The sequence below is a fragment of the Sinohyriopsis cumingii genome, chromosome 12 (assembly GCF_028554795.1).
Source record: "Sinohyriopsis cumingii isolate HCF-2022 chromosome 12, ASM2855479v2, whole genome shotgun sequence".
Classification (NCBI taxonomy): Eukaryota; Metazoa; Mollusca; class Bivalvia; order Unionida; family Unionidae; genus Sinohyriopsis; species Sinohyriopsis cumingii.
In genome coordinates this window covers 83,602,586-83,628,059 of record NC_142972.1, presented here as the reverse complement: position 1 = coordinate 83,628,059, position 25,474 = coordinate 83,602,586, and the positions used below count along the sequence as shown (strand labels likewise).

Here is a 25,474-nt window from a genome sequence, read left to right as displayed (position 1 = left end):
TGGTAATTCAGCATGGTCAGTGTTGTGTCCATCTTGTTATCAGTACTCTAGTGCTGACAATGATACCAGCTTGGGGTTTTCAATGAAGATGTCTTAAAATGTCGAGTTGGTCATAAATAAAAACACTGCAGATCAATTATAACCACCTTGGAAATCTTGTTATCACTACTCTTGAAGGAAACTTTTCTCTCTATGTGTAGTTAGTCCTTTTAATTTTGGGGTCAAAAGAACAAGGTTACTGACTGAAAGAAAAACACCTTTTCTGCCTGATAAAATTAGTTCTAAATCACAGACTTGGATTAAACTTTGGATGGCTGTCATTTAGGGTTGGTAAAAAGCGTATCACTTTTGGGGTCAAAGGTCATGGTCACTGTGACTGATAGAAGTGAACTGGTGCCTGCATACAAATTTTAGTTATCTGCATGGAGGACAGTTAAACATGGGTTGGGTGTATAATGTGCTGTTCACAGTTCTTTTCAGTTTTTATTTTGGTGTCTTTGGCAAATAAAGGTCTTCCTCAGGGATTGGCCTTGATGAGGTCCCAGGCCTGAGTGGGTATTACTTTGGGATTGGGCTTGCAGCAGTTCATGCCAAAGAGGACTCTTCCCTGGGACTGAGTTTCTAGAGGTCTCAGGTCAGAGAGTGCTGTACTTTGACACTGTAAGGTCTCAAACCTGAGAGGACTCTACTCTTGGACTGAACTTCTAGAGGTCCCTGGTCAGAGAGGACTTTACTCTGAAACTGAACATCTAGATGTCCCAGGCCAGAGATGGCTTTACCCTGGGACTGAGCAAGCTATTTGAGTGATTCTGGGTATTTAAGTGTTTAGTATTTATTTTAAAGTTTATTATAACAGGATGGTTAATAAAAGTTTGATTTGAGATCTATGTACAGTGTTCCCTCACTATAAAGACACTCATTATACTGCAGCCCCTTTTATAATCCTGTTAAGTTAATTGACCCCATTAAATTGATAGAATTATGATTCATTGTTGCATTGTAATTAATTAAACCTCAATTAGCTTCTTGTCTCATACAACCCAATTATAATGTGATTTCACATCATTAAGTACACAATTTTGTTGGAAGAATATTACTTACCACATAAGGACATATACATAGACAAGATTTAAAAAAAAACACAGTGAAATTTCAGAAAAAAAGATGCTGCTGAAATTAATTAAGGTAAGAAAAAATTATTCAGTCTTGACTCTTGCAGCTTAAATGGGTGATTTTTTAGAGCACTCTTGAATAAGATCACAGTGTCATTTTATTTAAGGTCAAGAGACAATTTGTTCCAGGTGGCTGTGGCCTGATATGCAAAAGAATTTTCAAAGGACTTGGTTTTGATAGTTGGAGGTGTACAAAACTGGGGGCCCTGTATTGCACAGAAACTCAAAAACCTCTTCCAAGCAATATGGAATGAAGGAGTGGCCCCACAAAAATTGAAAGATGCATCCATAGTCCACCTCTACAAGCGAAAGACCAGCCATTAGTACAACAGAGGAATTTCGCTTCTGTCCATCACTGGCAAGATGCTTTCTTCATCATTGCCTCATTCATCATCTTGAGCAGGGTCTACTCCCCAAAAAAGCTAATGTGGTTTCCGCATAGGCCGAGGGACATTTGTCCTGATATAACGCTGCATGACACCTCTAGGAGAAATGCCAGGAGCAACACAGAGATGGCTTCACAACCTTTGTTGACGTGACCAACACATTTGATACAGTGAGCAGAGATGAATTATGGGAGAACATAGTAAACTGGCTGAACAAGCTCATCATAGTCGTTCACCAGTTCCATGATATCATGATGGCCCATGTAATGGATGATGGTGAATCCACAGATACCTTCCCAGTCACAAATAGCATCAAACAAAGTTGTGTTCTGGCACCCACACACCTCAGCATAATGTTCACTGACATTCACAGATGCATTCCAAAACAGTGATGAGGGCATCCATGTCAGATACAAGACTGGCAAGAAGCTGTTCAGTCTCAGGTGACTGCAGGCAGTCATGAAGGTGAGGGAAACAGTCATTAGGGATGTCATTTTGCTGACAACTGTACCATCAATTCCAGCTAAGAAGAAGACATATAGACCAGCATAGACAGGTTTGCTGAAGCATGCAACAACTATGGCTTCACAATCAGCATCAAAGATAGACTGAACTCTTGTACCAACATGCACCTGGGAAGCCATATTGTGAACCAAGCATTGCAGTGAAGGGTCAGAAACTCCAGGCTGTTGGCAGCTTCATGTATTTAGGCAGCAACCTCTCAAGAGCAATCAACATTTACACTGAGGTCAACAACAGAATTGCCAAAGACTGCTCTGCCTTTGGGAGACTTCATGGGAATGTGTGGGGCTGCAGAGGAATCAGCTTTACAACTAAGCTGAAAGTTTGCCATGCTGCAGTGCTCACCACCCTTCTGTGTACCAGCGAGATGTGGGCTGTCCAAAGCAGACATTCCAGACAACTCGATCATTCCACATGAGCTGTCTTCATAGGATTATGCAGACAAAGTGGTAAAACAAAATTCCTGACACCGAGGTTCTCTGGAGAGCTGGCATCCCATCTGTGTTCACGTTACTGCCGAGAGCCCAAGTTAAATGGGCAGGTCACAATGTCTGCATGCAGAGGAATAGATTCCAAAACAGCTGCTCTGTGGTGAACTCTTTGAGGGAATGTGCACTGTTGGAGAACAAAAGAAGCATTTAAAGGACTCATAGAAGGTGTAGTTGTATAACCTGCATATCAACAGTACCTCATGGTAGACCTTTGCATTCCGGCACAGCAAGATCCCATTTGGCACACGTACAGCAGAACAACAGAAAATTGCCATGGAATGGAAATAACATATCGTAATGACATAGCTGCCAACACCTTTATTTCCAAACCAACTCGTGTGCTTCACATGCAGGAGAGACTTCTGTGCCCGGGTTGGCCTTTTTAGTCATCTCCAGAAACATTACATGATAACAGAGAACTGAAGCTGTGGCCATAATGGCCACCAATGAACTATTGCAGACGAGTATCAGAAGAGGAGTTTAAGTATCTGGAAGGGGTGTACGCGTTGGTGGGGTTAGATTAGTATTTTGGACTGGAGGTAATCAATGAAATATAGGTTTTATGTTTGATTCTGGAGTGAAGGGAAAGCCAATGGAGGGTACAAAGCAGATGGAATAGTGATCAGATTTTTATAATCGATGGACAGTCTGAGCAGCTGTGTTTTAAACTTTTTGAAGTTTGTGTAATAGATGTTGAAAGGAACCAGGTATAAGAGAATTACAATAGTCAAGTCTAGAAAGTACTAAGGGACACATGTTTTTGTGGCATCAGCAGAAAGAAAATTGCAAATGGAGCTGATGTGTCTCAGCTCCAGATATGCAGCCTTGCATACGTTCATTACATGTTGGTGTAATGAGAGAATACTGTTAAGAGTGTCATCCAGGTTTTGTACTGATTGTGTGAATTTAATGATGGTGTTGCTGATAGTTATTTTTTGAGGTAAAGGATGTGAATGAGAAAGTCGTTGTGGTCATCAGAATGGCATAAGTTTTGTCATCATTCATATGCAGCTTGTTACATTTCATCCGTGGTTCAACATTGGAAATGCACCTCTCTACACCTTGGATTGTAGCATCAACTTCAACATAATTTGGGTGATAGATTTGTATATTTGGGTGTGATCAGTGTACATTTTGTGCAACACCAGATGATGATCTATGACACTTGAGAGGGGCTGAGCAGAACAGAACCTTGTGGAACACCTGAACCTAGATGAACAGAGCTCTAATATTTTCCATTTAGGAACACAATTTGTGTCTGTTGACCTAAGTAGGACTTCAGCCATAGTATCACTGTGTAACGAAAACTAAATGTTGATGGTGAACCAATATATCATATGTTAGAAGCTGCACTCAGGTCAGCGAGGGTGAGGACTGTAATCTGTCCACTATCCAAAGCAGAGAGAAAGTTGTTAACTACTTTCAGAAGGGCATTTTCGGGACTGTACTGAGGGCAGTATGTAGACTGTAAATTGCTAACAAGACTATTTTAAATTAGATTAGATACATGTTGGGAAAGAAAAACTTTTTCTAAGACTTTAGCTATGAATGGGAAGTTATAAACAGGGTGATAGCTTTTTTAATTTTAAAGCTCATTCATTGGTTTCTTCAACTGCAGGTTTACAATGGCAATTTTGAAAAATGATGGGAATTCACTGGAAGAGAGAAGTATTAATGACTGGTTAATGAAGGCAGTATTGAATCTGAACACTCAAGCAACAGTGATGTTGGAATTGGATCAAGTTCACATGACTTTGAGGTGCATTTCATCAGGATCGTACATAAGAAATCCATAGAAGCAGTCTCAAATGCTGTAAAAAAAGTTGCCTTTTATATGACAAGTGTGTGGTGACAATGAGTCGATTGAAATTGCGTTTTCAGCTTCATCTCAAATAGTTTGCACTTTGTCATAGAAGAATTTGCAAACTGGTCTGGCAGGTGGACCAGTTGTTGTTGTTATAGGGTTTAAAGCCATTTTTCAGCACACGATAGGTTAAATATGGCGGCCAGTATTAATGGTGGAGGAAGAACCCGGGAAAGCCCCGGAAAGAACCACCGACCCACGAGAAGCTACTGGCAAGCTTTCTCACATACCCACATTGGCTGAATCCGAGACTTGAACCCACACAGACAGAGGTGAGATGGCAGTGATCCGTAATGGAGAGCACTGTAGACCACTCTGCCACCCGGGGCCCCAGGTGGACCAGTGAGAAGATAGTTGGAAGTAGGGTATATTTTTTATGACTTTTATGAACATTGATTTGGAGAGCCCATGTACTACAGGTGCAAATGAAATATGTTTGAAAATTTTACACCCTTGTCTACCCATTTTGTCTAAATTAAAAAAAATAATTGTATTTTAATTGATGATCAAACTTGAGCAGTATCTGTATATTGTATGATAATTCTAAAATTTCTGAAAGGTTCTTTAAATACATTTCTCGTAAAAATATATCCTTTATATGTCAGTTCTTTTGCTTCCTTTTCATGTAAAGATGTCCATCTTGGTGCACCCCGATAAGAACCCTGATGATGGTGAGCGAGCTCAAAAAGCCTTTGAAGGTGTGTTTGACTGACTCATTTTTATTGCTTTATAAAACGTCACAATGCAGTTTGATTTTATACATCTTTCTTCCCAACATTAATGTGTATGCATGCTTATAAGTTGAGTACAACTGAAAACTGCACAGACCCACATTTGCCATTGCATAATGCACCAGCAGAACTGGATTTATGCAGTTTGTTAGGAATAGAACAAACAACATAAACCATGACCTGTGTGTGCATTGTGCACATCCATTTTAATGCGATTTATAATCAAGAAATAACATTCTGACAACAGTTCAGGGTTTATCTTGTTCACAGTTGGACTCAACTTATAAGCAAGTACAGTTAATCTGTCCTAAAGGTCGTCTTTATTTAGTGGTCACCTGTTGACTGTGGCCATTCTGATTTACCCCCAGTGAATTTCCAATATAAATGTCCTTTTTGTAATAGTCACCTGCCTTCCTGTAGCAAGGTGTTTCCTAAGCAGCCAATGGTTTCTCAAGAGCATATCTACACTGGCAATTCAGTCTATGCAAACTGAACTTTTGCTTTATGAGGATGGTGTTGTTCAGATAAAGATAAATCATGTGAATCGATGTGTACACATTTCTCATCTTGCTTATCTCGGAAACACTTAATTACACGTATTTCAATGCAAATGTTTTACCTGGGACACGGAAAATCACCCATGCAGGAGTCCTCCATATGCATGCAAATAGCTGAGTGGCAGATTCAAAGACCTACTTCAACCACCTGCTGAGTGGGAGAATGTGTTTATTATTCAATCACTTTAGCTGTGCTGATATTTACAGTGACAGAATTCAGTGGTTAAAAGACCCCAAGATCTGCCTGCTATATTTATGAGAGTACCTCAGAAGAATGCGATGCAATAGCTGGGTGGCAAGTTCAAAGACTTTGACTAGCAGCTTGGGTGGGAAAATGTGCTGATATTTACTGTGCCTGAATTCAGAGGCAGAAAGACCCAGAGATGTACATGTGGTCATTATAAGAGTACACCAGAACTTTAGCTTCCATTATTTTGTTCATTTCTTATTGTAGCCAAATATATAGTGCATGAGACCTCAAAATCAAGACATATCATGACAGGGACAAAACTTTGTTTACAAATTTGGATAAGTATTTTATGGTTACACGGCAAACTGACAAAGATTTAAATAAGATTCAGAAGAATGCTAAAGTTGCTAGAACTGACAGTTTGGCTGGGATAGTAGCCAAGTGTTAGAAAGTGTGTGATGCCTGGCTTAGTGTTTGGAATAAGACCTTTCATTGGATTGACAAAATTCAATCTCACCCTGGACTGCTTTGGTGGCCTAGTGGTTAGAGCATCTGCTTCTGATGCGGGAGGTCATTGGTTCGATCCCTGGCCAAGTCATACCAAAGACTTACAAAAATGGTACTAACAGCTGCCTCGCTTGGCGCTCAGCATTAAGAGGTTAGTGTTAGGACTGGTTGGCCTGGTGTCAGGATAATGTGACTAGATGGGTCATCATGCTGTATGTCTGCGGCATGATTCCCCAGTGCTAGACATCATTATAAACTGTCACATTGCAGTCATCATAGTGATATGACTGAAAAATTGTTAAAGCTGCGTTAAAAATCCAAATCACACACACACTCAGTCTCACTCTGAAGGACAAACAAGAGTTACACCACAGTCAGGCTATTCTGCTCATCTAAGGTCACCAATATTGGCGCAAAACGCATACCCGATTCGACTGATTGACGAAAATAAAATTATGCAATGCTTACCATTTGAAAAGCGGCAATTGTCACCAGAATATTCTGTTTAAAATAATCCTAATTTTGGACAAACAGGATACCACCCCTATGTTTTCATGACTTGTGATATGGTGGCCTATTCTGCACGTGGCTTTGAAAAGATGTAATGTTTATGCATCAGGCTCTGGAAATGAAATGCATTGCTTAAGACTCTTTCTGTCAGCATTTCAGCCAATGATCTAGGTCATATTTATAGCTGGTTTTAAAGAATTCTTTGTAACAATGACACTAAATGGCAATAGCTGTTAAGCAAACTAAACCGATCTGGTAAAAAAATTAGTAAAAAGTTTATTATTGTATTAAAAGAAATAGCTGTTATGTTGAAGAGAAACAACAATGAATATGATATAATGTGTTTACAATGTCTTGTGTATGGTTAAAAAAATTACTAAAGGATTTAGAAACAGACTTTATGCCCAGGATTTTCTCTAGAATCCATCTGAGATGCAATCTGACCAATTGGTTAGCAGATGATAAAGTATGTATGGGACAACTTTTGCAAAATTAGAAACTTGGATTAAAATACAGCATTGTTCTAAGGTAAACAATTCTATCATTTAAGTAATTTATTTATTTGTATGATTCTAAAAGATAAATATTTAATAGGTTTTTCTAGGTTACAAGTTCAAGAAGGTCATAGATTGGGTCATCATGTTGACCTTTTAGAAATCCCATTTTTATACTCATTTAGAATAGACGTGTGGGTTATTTTTGTACACTTTATGAATATCACTTTCCTTAATTAAAAGACAATTGTTCTTTCTTGATACAAATTGGATTTTCAACCAAAGCAACACGTGATTCAGTGTTTACAGAAGTGACATCGTTGTGCAGAATTACCAGATGCACAGGATAGGCTGACACGGTTGTACATGTCAGTGTTATAAAGAATGTGGAAATTAAACTCAATGGCAACCAACAGTTCTTCTAATCTGTAAAGTTCAACGTTTTCTGGGAGGGAACTGCAGCTTTTGCTTGGAGGACTTCTATTTGTACCAAAATGGGAGTCCTGGACTCCTAGTTTTAAAATCCTTATGAGACCTCTGCTTATACTCAACTCCAGTCTTGCTGACAGTGTAACTCAAAGGTGTCAGTTATGGATTTTGAAAGCAAAGCAGTTTTTGTCATTAGGATAGAGAGTTGAAGCAATTCGTTTTCTGGATGGTGGAAAAGTAGTTGTGTTATCGCAGAAGAAATAGAAGTCACGTATTGTGACAGGTATAGTTAGATGTCTTCATTTATTGCTTGTGAATTAAAGCTACTTCTGAAAAAATGTTTGTCTTTGAGAAGGGAAATGAGTTACATCTATTTTCATTAGGGTCAGTTAGTGCCAACATCATTCAGGATTTAAAACATGTCTGTGAAGGCAGGTGAAGTTTCAGTTTATGTGCCCTAGCTATATATGGTTTTGTTTTATTTTCTTCTCATCATGGGCTTCTCTCACAATGTTGGTTCAAATTTCCAGACAACAAATGAGCAATATATCTTCACAACCAACAAATAACAGTAAATTCTTTTGCATTTTCTACAGACAAATTGGGATCCACATCATCGCGACGTTATGTGTTCACGAGTTATCTGGGTGCACAAGTTATTGAGAGAGTGGTGTATTTTACAGTATCGAGTTTCATAAAAAGATTGATAAATTTATTAATATTACACTTACAGAATCTCCTCTTTTCATATATTGTAAGTGACAGTTGAGTTTACTGAGTGTCAGGTTTTATTTACCAAACATATTTCAATGCCAAAATCATATCCATGCATAGCCAGTTTTCCATAAAATTAACCAGTGTGTAGCACTTCGAGCTTACAAGTCAAACTGCAGACTCCACAGACCCAGATTTGCAGTCCAATAATGTTCCAGTACTGGGTCTCTGCAGTTGGGTAGGAGTAGTCAGTAGAACAAAGATCAATGCTAATGCATTATGCCATGACAGATTAGGGGTCTATGTTTGCAGTTGAACTTGCTTGACTTATAAGTGGTTATATATGATTACTTTTTCAATACTTAAAGATTTCATTTCTTTTAAATAACATGAAGTGTTGAACTTTACTTAGAAGTGAGTATATATTAATATTTTTCAGTACTTAGAAAAATTTCATTTTTTTTAATAACATGAAGTGTTAGTACATGTAATGTATTGCTAGAATTATAATCTGTTAAGACTTTGATATCCACTTTCGGCTTTTAAATTGAATTTGGATGCCATGTAATAGATATGTTTGTACTTTGCTAATTTTTATGCATCTAGTCCTTGAAAAATTGTATTTAAAAAAAATTAAAACACTCATTTTTGCTTCTATTCCTTGAATATTTACAGCAATAAAAATGAGCCATTATAGTAATAATTTGGAATGTAGATATTTTGGAATATAGTGTAGTGTAGCATTATTATTTTTTAGCAGTGGAGAAGAAAATGCACTTTAGTTGTTTCATATTGACAGAACTAAAATATATCTCATCAAAATGTACGTCATTAAATTTTACAACCTGTGATTACAATATCAACAAAATATAATTAGCCAAAATTAATCCAGTAGGTAATTGCTGAATTTGTTCCATTTTAATTTTGAATTAACAATTTAATTATGCTTGATTACTCAGTTGTAAATAGTTGGCATCAGCAATGGTGAAGATAATTTTAAGGGATAGAAAATGTATATTCTTGACCGGTTCAATAACTGTAAAGTGAAGTACAGTAAAAATAGGTGATAATTCATAAACATGTGAAGTAGATGTAAGAAAATCTACTCCTCTAATTTCAGCTGTGAATAAAGCATACAAGACATTAGAAAATGAGGAGGGATATAAAAGATGCAAGGAAATTATTGAGGAAGCTAAAGACAGGGTTGATGAAATGGTAAGACATTTCCTTCTAAATTCACTACTAGAGTACTTATTATAACATGGTCCATATATTTATCTCTTGAAATGGATAGCTCTATTTATGTCATTAGTTTGATTTTAACATCACAAATAAACAAAATTCAGCATTTCTTCCACTGAATTTACTTTGTTGACCAGATACTACTGTACTTAAGCACCTCCTGCGACCATTTTGTCTTTGTTTTGGTGCTTGATGGCACAGCAAGTATTACTAGGTTAATTGGTGTTGAGGCAATTTGGAGTAAAGTATCTTGCCCAGGACAAACAATGGTTGCTCACCAATTGGTAGCTAGTCCATTGGTACAGTTCAAACCTGCAGCATTCTGATTGTGAGTCTGGCATGCTAACCACTGAACCATCACATCGCCCCAATTCAGCCATGTTTGTGTATTTATATAATGATATGGGAGTGCAATATCATACAGATGATGATCAATTTAAGCCATAGATGCATTCCTGAGATTATGGTGTTAATTGAATATAATTTTTTCCATGTGATACTTATAAATTAAGGAGGTTCTTCGGCAATTATACATCGGAGTTTTAACGTAATGATAAATATTTTTCTTGGTGATCAGTGCATGCACATATGTGAACTGTGTGTGTCACAACACATGGTGCCAGAGATGGCTTAACAGTGGCACAAATTGAATATTATTTCTTGATTATAAATGACATTAAAATGGATGTGCATAAACCAAATTGGCATATTGCGAGTGTCACTTGTACGATCGGGGACAAGCACAGAGGTACTTATTATGCAAGATAAATAACTCTTTTGCTTTATGCATCATGATGGGAAATGAAACAGGTTCATATCAGAACTGCAATAATATATAATGACTTCAACATTCAATCCACATACAAAAAAATGTTGTTAGGTATACAAGTTTTTTAATTGATCTTAATTGATGGATGCAATAATTATAGGTTACTGCATTTGTATGGGAAAGTAGGAACGAGTTTTTCGGAATGAATACTGCATGAACTTGTGAGTGCAGTATATCCTTCCGACAAAACGAGTTCATATTTTCCCATACAAATGCAGTAACCTTTTTATTATATGCTCATTTTTTTATTCAACCTAAGGTTTAATTATGTAAACAAAATACACTACAAGAAACAAGGTAAATGAATGAATGCCGTATTCCAAACTAAATACACAAGTGCAGATTTGACATTACAAAATGACGTCATTATTAATGTGCACATAGCACCGCCCAGAAAAATTTGAACTTAGTTGCGCGGTTGACATAACTTTCGAAAGAAAATGGCGTGTCTAGTTAAAATTGAAATTTGCAGTGATATTGTGAATGACTGGGCATTGCAACGACTTTTCCATTTGATCTGGAGTGAATATATTTTGGTGTTTTGTTTCGATTCGACGAAAGTTTGTGATTTTGGACTGGATTCATCTGTGCAAATTATACATGAAATACATTGGATTGAAGTGGCGCGGGAGAAGCGTGTTTACGTCTGCAAATGTGTTTTTGTTTCTGTCACTGAATGTTTGAAATCATAACATGGGGAAAATATGAAGTCTTTCAATTGCAATTTTCAAAAAGACGCTATGGAATTTAATGTGTATTTCATTTTGAGTGCTGTAAGGAGGATGCAATTGCACTTATCATCAAAATTACAGCACACTTTCGAAGTGTGTAATCCAGATTGAAAACCTATGACATGACTCGTGTAATTCGGATTTGCAGAATTAAGAAAAAACATTTTGAGGAAATTCAGGATGTAAAACTGTAAGTATATTTTATTTTGCCATTCTTATCACTAGCTAAAGAAAACAGTATATGCCTTGTTATTTGTAAGGACCTAATCCATCATTTATACAAGGTAGCTAGCCTAAATCTGTAACATTGTATCAACGCAAAATGTCAAGACAGCTGGGGGTTTTTGCAGTCCACGAAACATGTTTTAGTTCATTCAGAAGCAAATAAACAACCACAATGTAAAGAGCCTCTTACGCAAGTGTACATGATTTGTTTACAAATCAAAAGTGCTGGCATCTGAGTCCATTGTTTATTTACAAAACAAAGTAGTTCCTTTATTCACTTGAATGCTATATGTGTATTGTCACGCGCGTTCAGTATCGGGGAATATTGAACGATTCTGTCAATGTAAAGTTAACAGGGAAAAAAATGAGCATATAATAATGTTTGATACAAGTTCATTTGTTTATAAGGAATGATTTTTCTGTGATGTGTAAAATTGATATTTGGTAGTTTTTGTTAAGGCATGCAAATGTTTCTTGGTTTATATGAGTATGTAATATCAATCTGAATTTATCTACCATATACGTAGTGGTTTAATTTTCAATATTTTTGCAACCTGATTTTATGTTTTTTTATACTTTTTATCATAAATCTCAAAGTCTGAAAATGTTGACATTTTGTAATCTTAATTAGATTCATGGACATTTTATGGTTTGCATTCTGTCAACATGCTGAGTTTCACTGATGTATTCAAAGTAACATGTCAGACTTCAGGAGTTTGAGCTTGAGTATTGTGTTCAAAAGTTCAGAAAAAAATTTCTGGGCTGGGACTTGCAAAGCTTTTTGAACACAAAATTTTTTACATTTGGAGCTGATATAACATTTCTCTGGTTGGGGTAAGAATCTTAAAAACTCAAGGATTATCTTTTTATACGTATATCTCGATGCATGCTAAACTTCAATGTTATGGAAAGACTCTGGGTATGCTTTATTATTTTGGAGTTTTGATTTCAAATTCAATTTTGTTTATATACCTGAACTTCAGATGAGTAAAACTAGAGGGGTGCAGCATCTTGTTTTTAGTACACACTCCTCTTTTTACCTTGCTTCCATTTCCTTTGCCCTTCTAACCTTTAAACAAAATTTCCAAGATACTCTTTAAGCCATGAAAAATACACTTAAATCTTTTTACCCAATACACCCAGCATAACCAACATGTTCAAAACATCACAGTTGGATGCTATGTCAAAGCCAAAGAAAGCATGCTGTATCATGCTTTTTACCATCTGTTATCAGATTTTACTATAAAAAAAAATACTACATGCTTCCTCTGGCATTTACATGTGCTCCACCACTAATATTTTAAACATTTTAATATACAAGCTGTGGGCAATCAAAAGGGTTATAATGGAGGTTGATACATTTTAATACACAAGCTGTGGGCAATCAAAAGGGTTATAATGGAGGTTGATACATTTTAATATACAAGCTGTGGGCAATCAAAAGGGTTATAATGGAGGTTGATACATTTTAATACACAAGCTGTGGGCAATCAAAAGGGTTATAATGGAGGCTGATACATTTATGTTCTGTTCTAAACTAAAAATATTTACAAGCTGCTGTGGTGTGATAAAACATGGGAGTGGTGTATAGTGTCATATATTGACACTTACTGAGCAATAAATGAAATTCAACTGATACTGACCCCATCCTACGCACCCACCTAGCACGTATTTACTGGTGATGATGTAGCTGTGTACATAGTTACTGGATGTGAAAAGACAAGATGCTCATATGAAGCTTACATTAGCAAATGGGTCTGTCTTTTTCCTCTGGGACATAGCCAAAAGACTGAAATTGGGGTTGTGATCAAAATGGGTACCATTGGGATTTGTGTTTGTCAAACTTACTCTCTTTTGACAGCAACACCAGTATTGTGGATATTTTGATTTAGAAGTTAGCAGGAATCCTGCACTAGCTTGTTGTAGAATATACCTTGCATTTTGGTGGAATGTCTCCATATTGCAAGAAGTTCCTTTAGGAGAAATTGCCCTCTCTCATCCCCCATCACTTACAGAATTAGAGTTTTAGATAGCCCTATTATCCAAGTGGATAAGCCCTATACTTTCAGATATTTCCTTCTTCATCTTGTCAGATTAAACAGAAAAAGAAACAGCTGAAGAAAGAGGGCAAACCACAAGATGTGCCTGAAGATGATTCCGATAAAGTAAGATATTTTTTAAAAATCATCTTTAATCAAGATTTACTTACAGTAAGTAGATCTAACAGACACTCAAAAAGGTTAATGTTCTGTGATGTTTGCAATTCCTAATCCACATATTTTTAGTAACTAAGTATTGCATTTCATATTATGGAAAAGTTATTATTAGAAATAATAGGTTCTGAATGTTGTTTTCACTTCCATAAAATAATAGAACTATCTTGTGTATCAAAAGTTCAGTATAACCAGCAAGGAAACCTGGGGAAGTTCTTTTTCTTTAAAATTCTAACCCTATGCAAAATATGAAACTATTGAGATCCACCTAAATCTCCAGAGGTTTAATACACAGTAAATGGTAACCTTGTGTATTGTATGTACTAAGATAATTAGTTTTGTTTGATTTACCCTTATTTAAACATGTGATCAAAAATATCTGAAATGAAGCATTGGGGTGCGTAAGAATGTTCTTTCTTATAGAATGAGTGCACATCAGAAGAGGTTTTACTATACTTACAGTGTTTGTCCTGACATTAAATCAGAATGCTGTACTGACTTGTAGTCAGGAGACAACATTGATGAATGTTTGCAATTCTTAGGATGCTGTTGAAATTTACCATAAAATTCTTATCTCCACCATAATTGTGGTCTGGCAGTTTTTTTTTAAAAAGCCAGTGATTATTCTTTCTCCATTAGCAGATAGTAGTTGCAGGCTTTACATTCTTACCACTGGCTACTTAAGGTAGAAGTGCAATAAAAAAATAAATGACAAGTTTTTGGCTTGTTGGACAACATCAATAAAAAGAGCAATCATTTTTCAACCTAAAAGTACTTAACTGAATTTAAACTGTACAGAAACAAATACATGTATGATTCTAGAAGACATGATTTTATTATGATCAAATAAATTTATGACAAGCTGGAAAATGTTATAGAAGAGCATTGTTTTTCTAAAATTAATTAGCATGCTGGGTCGAGTATACTAATAGCAAAATTGGAAAAATATTTTAATCTTCATATTGGTAGCTCTGAAATGTTCCTTATATTGTTATTCACAGTTCTGAATAAACAAAAATGTTGTATATTTATTTCAAGCATAGTAACCTTTACATTTTGTTTTTATTTTCAAAAGCGGATACCATTCAAAATGTTTCTGCAAAATATTTCAGAACTCGGGATGTGAGAAATTTATATATTTGTATAAAATTGTAATCTCAGGGTCAAAATTCAGTTGAATCCTGGCTAAAATCCTGAACATAGTGACAAGTAGTTTTCACCCGGATATAGTTATTATGGTCATGTCTGTAACTTATTTCAATAGGAATCATACATTTTCTATGATAAGATTTTGTGTAAGAGAATTTGAAGGAAGTGTAACATACATATTAGTGCTGTCTTTATGTGTAATGTGGGGTTTTGCAGAACCATTGTTCCATAAAAAATTTGCCTACATGGTAAATTTTACATTCAGCCTAAAACCATATTATTGCACATTTCAGATCATATTTAATATATTTGCATTCTTTTCTTTCAGTATAAACATGCTGTATATGTGCAAACTTGTAAATTATTTGCTGACCTTGAAAGATTACGGAAAGAAAGAGAAATGAAGGAGATGCATGAAAGGTATGTTTGCTTTATTTGAAGACAGCATACTGGGAATTTAATACCATTTCTGGATAACCAGTGTTCGTGGTTTTGTGGATCATCAATTCTGCAAAAATAAGTCCACATTTTTAAAAAAAAAGAGCCAACCAGCCATTCATCCCCTCTTAATAATACCCAAATAACTTAATGATTTATCTTGATTAGTATTAAATGTGCTTACTTGTACATGCATAGAATTGGAGTTTTTTTATTATTATTTATGCTGTCTGTCATATCAAGAGTGGGTCATTGTGATATAATCTTAATACTTGAGTGATTATTGTGCTTTCAGTTAACAATTAGTTGCATCATACTAGACCATTCTTAACTAAACTCAAGGAGGTCAACTTTTACATACAAACTAAACAAGGTCATAAAAAGCTAATTTTCATACTTGTTTGACATTTACATTTTTAGTTATCTGTCTTTTACAGTATTTTGTTGGTTTTTATCCGTTTTAAATGCACTTTTAATCTTATTTGCTATATCGTGCAGAAGAAATGGAAGTCAAGTGTATTTTCCAAGGACACACTAAGACTAACAACCTACGCTGGCCATGGTGGTTATTGAACCCTGTGCCATAAATTGGACATTTATATCAGCTTAGGTACCATGGCTTCTCTGTCCATTACAGTATCTTGGACCCTATTTCACCTATACTCATGAAATTGGCTTGTGGATAGTGGATACATTACAAGAAGAATAAACCATGATGTGTCATTAGGCAAGGCACTTTACTGTTGCCTTGGTGTGTCATTGGGCAAGGCACTTTACTGTTGCCTTGGTGTGTCATTGGGCAAGGCACTTTACTGTTGCCTTGGTGCTAAATAACCAACTCATGTTGCTGTGCCATTAAACCTATGAAAACTAAAACATTTCAACCACACAAAAAAGGTCACTGGCATCCTTAAATCCCTGTATTTGCTGATTCAAAGGTTTTGACTGGCATGTACTCTGGGCAACAGAACATTGGCTGTAAGATATTCCAATCACTATTCAAATGTCTTTGATTTGTTTTCTCATGAAACTGTCAAATAAACATTTTAATGAACTAAAATTCAAAGGTCACTATGTCCAGGTTACTGATTGTTCTTTGTCAGACAGTCAGTTAAGGTGCTACAAACTGAATTGAATTCAAAGGTGACTGAGTCTAATTTACACAGTTTCATTGTCAGACAGCACACTAAGCTTGTTAAATCTCAACTGCCTGAAGGTTATATTCTTTACAGTTAGATGGTTAAATGGGGGTAGAGCAGGACGCTTATTCCTTTAGTGAACAATAGTGCCATAAGTTTCAAAGATCAGCGTCTCAGGCATGGCTTTAAAAAAAATTAGATATGCCTAGACGAGACAGTAATGTCTCAGAAAATTTGTGCTTTGGAGAACTTTGTCTTTATGAGCCATTCAGAATTTGTAAGCTTTACTTCAAGTGTGCAATGTGGACATGTGAGAAAGCTTGCCGGTAGCTTCTTGTGGGTTGGTGGTTCTTTCCGGGGTTTTCCCGGGTTCTTCCTCCACCATTAATACTAGCAGCCATGTATAGCCTCTTGTGCTGAAAAATGGCATTTAACCCCATAACAACAACAACTTCAAGTGTAATGGTCTCTTGTTTCTATAATATTCTGAGATTTTATTGTTGAAAAGCTAAAGTGAGGCATACCAGTCACTTTGGAGATGGTAGGGCTTGTCTTGTGGTGAACATATTTGTTAAAGTTTTGATTTGAGCATGGGCTTGACATGCAGCCATTGTTTCTTGTTTTGGAATTTCCTTCATTCCTTTTCATGCTTCACTGATTTCTCTTAACTTTTGCATTTAAGTCAGTTTCTCAGTTAATTTTAGTGCTTGTTATGCACATGCTTCTTTTTGAGTATAACACCATCTTAACAAAAGTAGGTCACTGACATTCACGCTTTCAGTGACTTTGGATAAACTGTGTGTTTTAGGTCAGTTTCCCAGGCTTGATCTGCTGTGGAGGTTCTGACTTGCAATTGCCATTTATTTGACATGCAGAATTTTAAAATTTTTGCTGCTATTTCTTTGTAATCAATGTTTTTTGCAGTAAGTAGAAATTAGGCCTGTGAACCCGACTTCTAATGTTGAATACATTTATTTTCTATTTTGTCTTTTTTTTTTAGGAAGAGGAAAGCAGAGGAGGAGGCAGATGAAGTAGAGAAGAAGAAACTAGAGGCAGAATGGAATAAAAATTTTGAGGTATTATCTCATTGCCTTGAAAATGATTCATTTTTTGTCTCAGATTCAAACAATACCTTGGACATAAGTTACAATGGTGACTCATTTGGGGGCCAATAAGGGGATTTCTGTCTGTCTTTGGCATTGGCATAATATCTATTCTCTTTGACCAAATATAGTTTGTAGTTTAATAATGATCTTTAAAACAGCACAAACTTATTAAGTTAGTCACAGTTGTCCATTCAAGGATTGCTACTCATGTAGATTAATTAGACTAGTTATCTTCCTGGGTATTGTTTCACTTGTATTATTTAAAGTGCTTTTAAAAGGAAATCACAATAATTCTTCAAATAATGTTTCAGATTTCAATATAAATTCTCTAGTAATGTATAAAGAAAAGAAAATGTAAATTATAGAAGTATTTGGAAAAGTCTGTTCATAATAGGAAAAATGCCCATGAATAGCATCATGTCTGGAGTTGTGGCTGTAGGCATTGGTGTTAAATCTGGGGATGTTGCTGCAGAATGCATCAGTGTTAAATCTTGGGATGTTGTGGCTCTAGGCATCGGTGTTAAATCTGGGGATGTTGCAGCAGAATGCATTGGTCTTAAATCTGGGGATGTTGCAGCAGTATGCATCATGGCTGTAGGCATCAGTGTTAAATCTGGGGATGTTGCAGCGGCATGCATCAGTGTTAAATCTTGGGATGTTGTGGCTGTAGGCATCAATGTTAAATCTGGGGATGTTGCAGCAGAATGCATTGGTGTTAAATCTGGGGATGTTGCAGCAGTATGCATCATGGCTGTAGGCATCAGTGTTAAATCTGGGGATGTTGCAGCGGCATGCATCAGTGTTAAATCTTGGGATGTTGTGGCTGTGGGCATCAATGTTAAATCTGGGGATGTTGCAGCAGCATGCATCAGTGTTAAATCTTGGGATGTTGTGGCTGTAGGCATCAGTGTTAAATCTTGGGATGTTTGTGGCTATAGGCATCAGTGTTAAATCTTGAGATGTTTGTGGCTGTAGGCATCAATGTTAAATCTTGGAATGTTGTTGTGGTTGTAGGCATCAATGTTAATCTTGTTATGTTTTTCTGGATGTAGGCATCAGTGTTAAATGTTGAGACCACTATGTACCATATACAAGTCTGCATTTTGGAATTATAAATCAGACAACACTGTTGATGGAACTGAAAAGTATAGTATTGTATCCAATTCATTCAGATATGTAAGGAAATAGCCCGCAAATGATTATAAAACATTGATGAATTCCTGATATTCCATTCTTTGTACTGATACCTTTTTAACAGCAACAGAATGTTTGAATAAATTGATAATGCTCTTGCAGATTTGAAATAATAGAAAATAGGTGCAAATTAGAATTTGTTTGTGTACCTGCAGTTAATATATAACAGTTTGTATCAAATTTTGAGTGCCCAGGTGTTTATCCAGGTTTCAGCTCCTTTAAAAAAAATTGTGGCAAAGAATGACTCATGAATTCTGCAGAATAAAGCTTAGGTATCACCACCTAAATTCCCCATATTTAAAGCGTACTTTTATATTTCCGACCAAGACTTTTTAAGAAATGAGGAACAAAAATGTTCTATTTTAGATATGTGTAGAATAATGATGGTTTTCATGGAATTATCATTTACACTGCCATTCTTTCAATAGATGTGTGACTTAAATAAAAGTACATGATGACTTCATAAAAGCCAACTTAATTGTTTTTGCTGCATACAGTTTTTTTAATTTTTTGAAGGAATCTCGGGCAGAAAGGGTTGATAGTTGGAGACAGTGGAAAAAGGGCAAGAGCTCCAAAGGAGCATTCCGACCACCAAAGCCAAAACTAGAGAAAAGATAACTGATGCTGGCAAATTATATATCATTACAGAATATCAGTTAACTTATCATAGTCATACTTCTTGTCATCATCATCATTTGCACTAGTATGTAAATATAAGTTTAATTCTGCCACAGCTGCAAATGCAACACACTGATTGGACGAATGTCCCAATTTTTCATCCAATAAATCTACAATATACAGTCGGAAAATTTGATGTAATGGACATGTTAAAGTTGTCTTTCTAAAGTGATGCTGTGGACAAGGACAGTTCAGGTATCTTTCCACAAATTTTCTAAAGTGTTAGAATAGGATAACTACTGGTTTTACTGATTTGTGTCTGTGTGTGTTTGCGTGTGTGTTAAGCTGTTGTAAATGTATGTTTTATAAACCATGCATTATGTATAAAAGTAAATTTCCAACTGTATAAAAGTCTAGTATTAGCAAATCTGTAAACAACATATAGTTATCCATCAAAAATAAGAGTTAATGCAATATCTCTCTAATTAATTGATTGCAATGTTTCCATATTACAGTCAAGATACTGTATCTTTATAGGATTTACAACTGATACTTTTCTAATAGAAAGTTTTGTTGATAAATTATTGATGATTAAAGTTGCAGACAATTCTAACTTAGTTTTTTTTAACCAGAAGTGCCAGTTTTGTTAAATTTTTATTAGTATTTTTAAAACTCAGAACTGTACATTGCATCAGTTACTTAATTTTGAGACAAATGCAGAGTCAACAATAGTGTATATTGGTGCTTGTGATGTAAAGATAATATACTTATCTGTACAGGAGTGGATGAATACCGTTAATGGTGAATATTTTTTGACATTGTTTATATAACTATGTCAAGTTTTAATTTTTTTGTTTTACCACATATTTGAAATACAGATCCATTATTGTTGCAAGAAAAACAAATCATGTGCTTCTTGTACAGGATGTATTGATGGTATGGAAATTCACTTTGTGAAAGTGAAGAAAATTAATGTATCTTTTGTGGAACAGTTTATTATCATTGTACATAGAGATAACTAGTTACAATTTGTAAGGATACTTTTGTTTAATTATGGCATTATCTGAGTTCTCTGTATATTGATATATTTTGAGTAAATCACAGAAAATGTATCATGAATGAAGTAGAAACATTGTGTTGTCAGGAGTAAAATATGTTTAAATTTCATGAATGAAATATTTTCTGACATCTATTTTAATAAAAAAAAAGCATTGTTTCTTTTTATTAAATATTTGATGGTGGAAAATGTCAGTTTGCATTAATTTTTCCCATGGTCTGAATGCAGTTATAGGTAAGTAACTACATTTTGATAAAAAGAAGTTTTTAAATTTTATAAAGATTAGAACATTAACTTTTTAAGAATTTTTCTTCTGGATCTAATTACAGTAATTTTTAATGATACATCCACTCTGGGGCACAGGCCATGTTAATTTTAATCATTTCTCCAAAAATAAAAAAAACGAACATGGCCATAACACCCCATACAGAAAACATTGTTGGATAATCATCTGTCAGTCATGAGTAAATGACAAAGGCCTGTCAAAGGAGCCAGGTAACAAAGGTATGATAATCACAGCTCATACATCTGTTGCTGGTGCAGTGCAATTAAAGCTTGAAAATAAATGTTTTTGTTTTGTACTGTTTGAACTAAATAATTTCTATACCTGTATGTTGACTAATTTAGTACAGCTTGAATCAGATCTCGAGTTCATTTTGAATTCTGACTGTTGTGAAAACAGCTGAATGTTTGTGTCAGAAAATTAAGAAAAAGGTCTCTTTGGACACAAAGTTACAAATAATACAGGACGCATTGATGGTATGGAAATTCACTTTGTGTTTAATGCATTACACCTATTTGGGTCTGGTAATGAGGATGTTGATTTCATGGATGTGGTTCATTCTAATAGTAACACTGTGACATCTCTGATACAGTTTAGGATGTTGTTTGGGAAATTAGTTATCACCAGGACACAGATGATGTTTCTGCTACTGGAAATGACAAAGTTGATGATAATTCATTACCAGTCATTGTACCCAGATTATTATAATCTCAGATTAACAAAAATCAGATGAATATTGACTATTTCTTTCCATTCAGATAAATAAGGGGCTAATTTGCTAGTTTTTAAACTATTGGACAAGGACATTTTTATGTAAAAGTGATTTTTATAATTCAACTGCTGGTACATGTAGATGTTGACACTTTCATCGGATGGTAAAACTTAATAGTTATCTTTTGTTTTATCATTGTGATATGTACAGTGTTGTTTCAGGGGAACAGGTTGGAAGGAATCCCATTTGTTCTATCATTGTGATATGTTCAGTGTTGTTTCAGGGGAACAGGTTGGAGGGAATCCCATTTGTTCATGACAGTCTGGACCAAACTGAATCAAGCAATGCACCACAAGTCTAGCGTCTCAATTGACATTGGAGCAAATTCTGCATTTCAATAAAAATTATTTTCTTTCAATCAAAAGAAAGAGACCTTAGTTTTTGACTAAATGGTGTAAAAAAGGAGATATATTTCAGCTCCAATATCAGAGAAGTGAAAGTCTTGCAAGATACCCTGTTCCCCCCCAATACTAATTGTCAGCAAGTTCCAGCAATATGGCAAAAATTGGAGCATAACTTCGAATCAAACAGTTTGGGGAATGGTTGTTTTTAGAAAAGTCAGAAATGAGGATGGTGTATAACCCGTGTGTGAAACAATGAAAAATGACCATTTTTAATGTAGGATTCAAAAACTATAGGACCAGTGTATAAGGGTGATGCTTTACAGTTTCATATTTTGCAATGGATAAGATATTTAAAGAAAAAGAATTTTCCAGGTTGTCCTCACTGGTTATACTTTAAAAAATACCTTGTATATCTTAGGTATTATTCAAAGAACTTTTTATTCCCATTACTTTGGTGCATGATTCATGGGTGTAATATGGGTTACACAGTAAACAGCTTGACCTTAATTCATATGTGCACTTTTCAAATACTGCTACCTCTGTTTGGTCATTTTCACTTTCTGGACTTCAGAGGTAAATTTATATAAAAAAATTCATTGTGTATCCCAAAGCAGGTTTTGTCTGGTCTTGCAAAATTCATTTTCCCTATTTTAATAACTGCTAAAGATAGTGTACTTTAGACTAATTCAGACCACTGCGGTGGCCTAGTGGTTAGAGCGTCTGCCTCGGAAGTGGAAGGTCGTGGGTTCGATCCCTGGCTGAGTCATACCAAAGACTTACAAAAATGGTACTAACAGCTGCCAACGCTTGGCGCTCAGCATTAAGAGGTTAGTGTTAGGACTGGTCGGTCTGGTGTCAGGATAATGTGACTGGGTGGAACATCATGCTACATGTCTGCGGCATGATGCCCCAGTGCTAGACATCACTATAAACTGTCACACTGCAGACATCGTAGCAATATGACTGAATAATTGTTAAAGCTATGTTAAAAATCCAAATCACACACACACACACACACACAGAGACTAATTCAGGCCGATTTTTTGAGAACACTCGAGAGCAGTCATTTTAGTTGGCTGTGTGATTAGATTATGTAAAATTTCCACAAGTACAGTATCCAAAGAAATTTCAGTCACAGTAGCATATAGGTATGCCAACATTCACCTTACATCCATCACTCTCTCAGAAGTTCATAATATATAAAGAACCCCTAAAATGGGTACAGGAATTCAGTTGATAATGTGGTGTCCATATGGACAAAAGCCAACGAAATGGATTTTAAGCAGTAATTACTGGCCTGGCAAAATCGTGCTTTTTTCGTGCTGTCCTTTATTGATATGGCTTAAGTTCATACAGATCTGTTATTTATTAAGTTCTTTCAAAATGTCTGTCTCCTTTTTGTTTTCTTGTGTTTTGATTATTGAAAAGGTCTATAAGTTTTCATTTAAACTCCTTTCTGCCTGTCATTCTTACCTGTACACTTTATTATGCCCATATTTGATGTACATGAATGCCAAGAGGCAGTGATAAATAATTTTTGAAATGCAGGTTGGGCATACAAGCGAAACAATTGCTTAGATATACTAAATCACAATAATCTTTTGTTTGCCTGTTTCGAGGATGCTGCAGTCACTTGAAATATGTTCTCTGTGTGATCCATATTAAGATGGAAATATTTGACCCATAGAATTTTTAATTGACCCATCTTTGGAAAATGGATAGGGAAGTTGATGTTAATTTGGGAATCCTAGAAGCAACACTGATGTATTTATACAAATGAATGTTGTTTAAAAATATTACAATTAGATACGAGTTTTGACTAATAATACCAGCATAATATAAGGTCCCGGTCCCCTGTTAAATGTTTTAAACAATCTTTACTGTGTATTGATTTGGATATTCTCAAATGGCATCATAAGTCTTTCATAAAACTCTCAGTAATCTGCTTGAAAAAAAGACAGTTTATGTTCAGCGCAGCAATTAAAAGACTTATCCCAACAATGTTCAGTTTTTTGGGTATTGAAATTTGTTATTGCAGTATAAAAACAGTAAACAATTTGATAAATACCATACTTGTATCTATTTATGAATGTTATTGCAATGGAAAGAATGAATCATTTTACAATTAAAGTTAAATAAATGAAAATAACATATTTGCCTTTTTATTGACCGACATAGTCTGATAATAATATGGCAGTTTGCTATCTATTGTAATTTGTCACATGTAAATCAATAATATTTCAGAAAGGGGATAACTTTTGGGGATGTGTATGATTATTTTGTCACTTTGATTAGAGCATATCATCAAAAAAACAGCAATGCTTCACAAATGGAATAAAAATTTATTATATTAGAGGACAGTTAGCCCTAAAACTCGATCAATTGGAGTGCATGCTATTTTTTTATAGTAGGTGATATTGAAGGAATATCAAATTGAACAAGTCTTGGTAAGACTGACATTTTGCATGATTTATGTGGATTTATATGGTCTTTTATCAAGTTTGTACCAAGTTCTGCATGCTTGAGAGAGAGTAATAACAGCAATATGAAAATTTATTTTATCATAGGGTAGATCTATTTCCTAAATGAAAAAATATTACAGTCTCAAAAGTGACTGGCGAAACCACTTTTAATGCAACTATGGTGATATTGTTTCTCTCACTGAAGCATCTCCTTATCTTATTATTTAAGGTACATGTATAATAAAAGTAAGCTAATACATTTGTTGCTTATAAGTAGTGCAGCGAACACTCTGCTGTATTAGACATAAGCATAAATGAGGAATTATTAATTTTAAATGACAAAATCAAATTATGAATCATTGATGAAATTGTTTAAAATCGAATTTTATAGAATAAAATTTTGAACAGAAGTTTTCTTTGTGGACACAGGTAGAGACAAAGGTACTTGAGCACCATTATGATAGAATGGTATCTAGAATATAGTTTCTCATTATAAAGAACAAGGTGCATTTCAAGAAACCAGTCGTTTTTTTCAATTAATTTATGAAAAATGGTGGCAGAGATGGAAGAGAAAGAAAAAAAATGATGCAGATAATTCATGAAGAAAATCCAAGGATTTGCTTATTGTTTTGGCAAAAATATGGAAGAAATTGAAGGTTTTTGAAATGGAGGAATTGATATGCCCATTTATTCACATTGAACTTAATTTTAATTGTACAGGGATGTAGAAGCTCAAAGATTCTGAAAATTGTTGCTTGGATTCCTGATAAACATATTTCTAGGTTGGTATGTGTGCATAATCCCTGCACGTCGTTTTAGTAAAACTTGCTTTTAAACAGCTATTATTAACCACATGGCTTGATTCTAGAAAGCATTGTGGCAGGGCAGGAGTTGCTGAAATTTTTACGAAGAGCTTTCACCTCATGAAATTCACTCAAAATTTAGAAGCACAGTCCAGGTATTATTTTGCATGTATTATTATTATTTACTAACTATAGATTGTTCAAACACCAATATAGCAACATCATATTGGTTTAATCAAGAAAATTAAGAAATTAATGAAATGCTTACAGCATCATTTATTTTTTTAAAAACATTTTAAGTA

At 35.1% G+C, this 25,474-nt stretch overlaps 1 protein-coding gene across 1 annotated transcript in view; it reads left to right on the top strand.

The window, feature by feature from the left end:
- LOC149786873 (dnaJ homolog subfamily C member 8-like) overlaps positions 1-24,058 on the top strand; it is a 38,794-nt gene extending 14,736 nt beyond the window's left edge. The window contains exons 4-9 of the mRNA XM_089977382.1: positions 5,067-5,133; positions 9,688-9,782; positions 13,688-13,759; positions 15,285-15,376; positions 17,534-17,609; positions 19,350-24,058. Of these exons, the coding sequence (XP_089833508.1) occupies positions 5,067-5,133; positions 9,688-9,782; positions 13,688-13,759; positions 15,285-15,376; positions 17,534-17,609; positions 19,350-19,451 (504 nt within the window). The 3' untranslated portion in view covers positions 19,452-24,058. The remainder of the gene's footprint in view (positions 1-5,066; positions 5,134-9,687; positions 9,783-13,687; positions 13,760-15,284; positions 15,377-17,533; positions 17,610-19,349) is intronic.
- Positions 24,059-25,474: the final 1,416 nt, after the last annotated feature.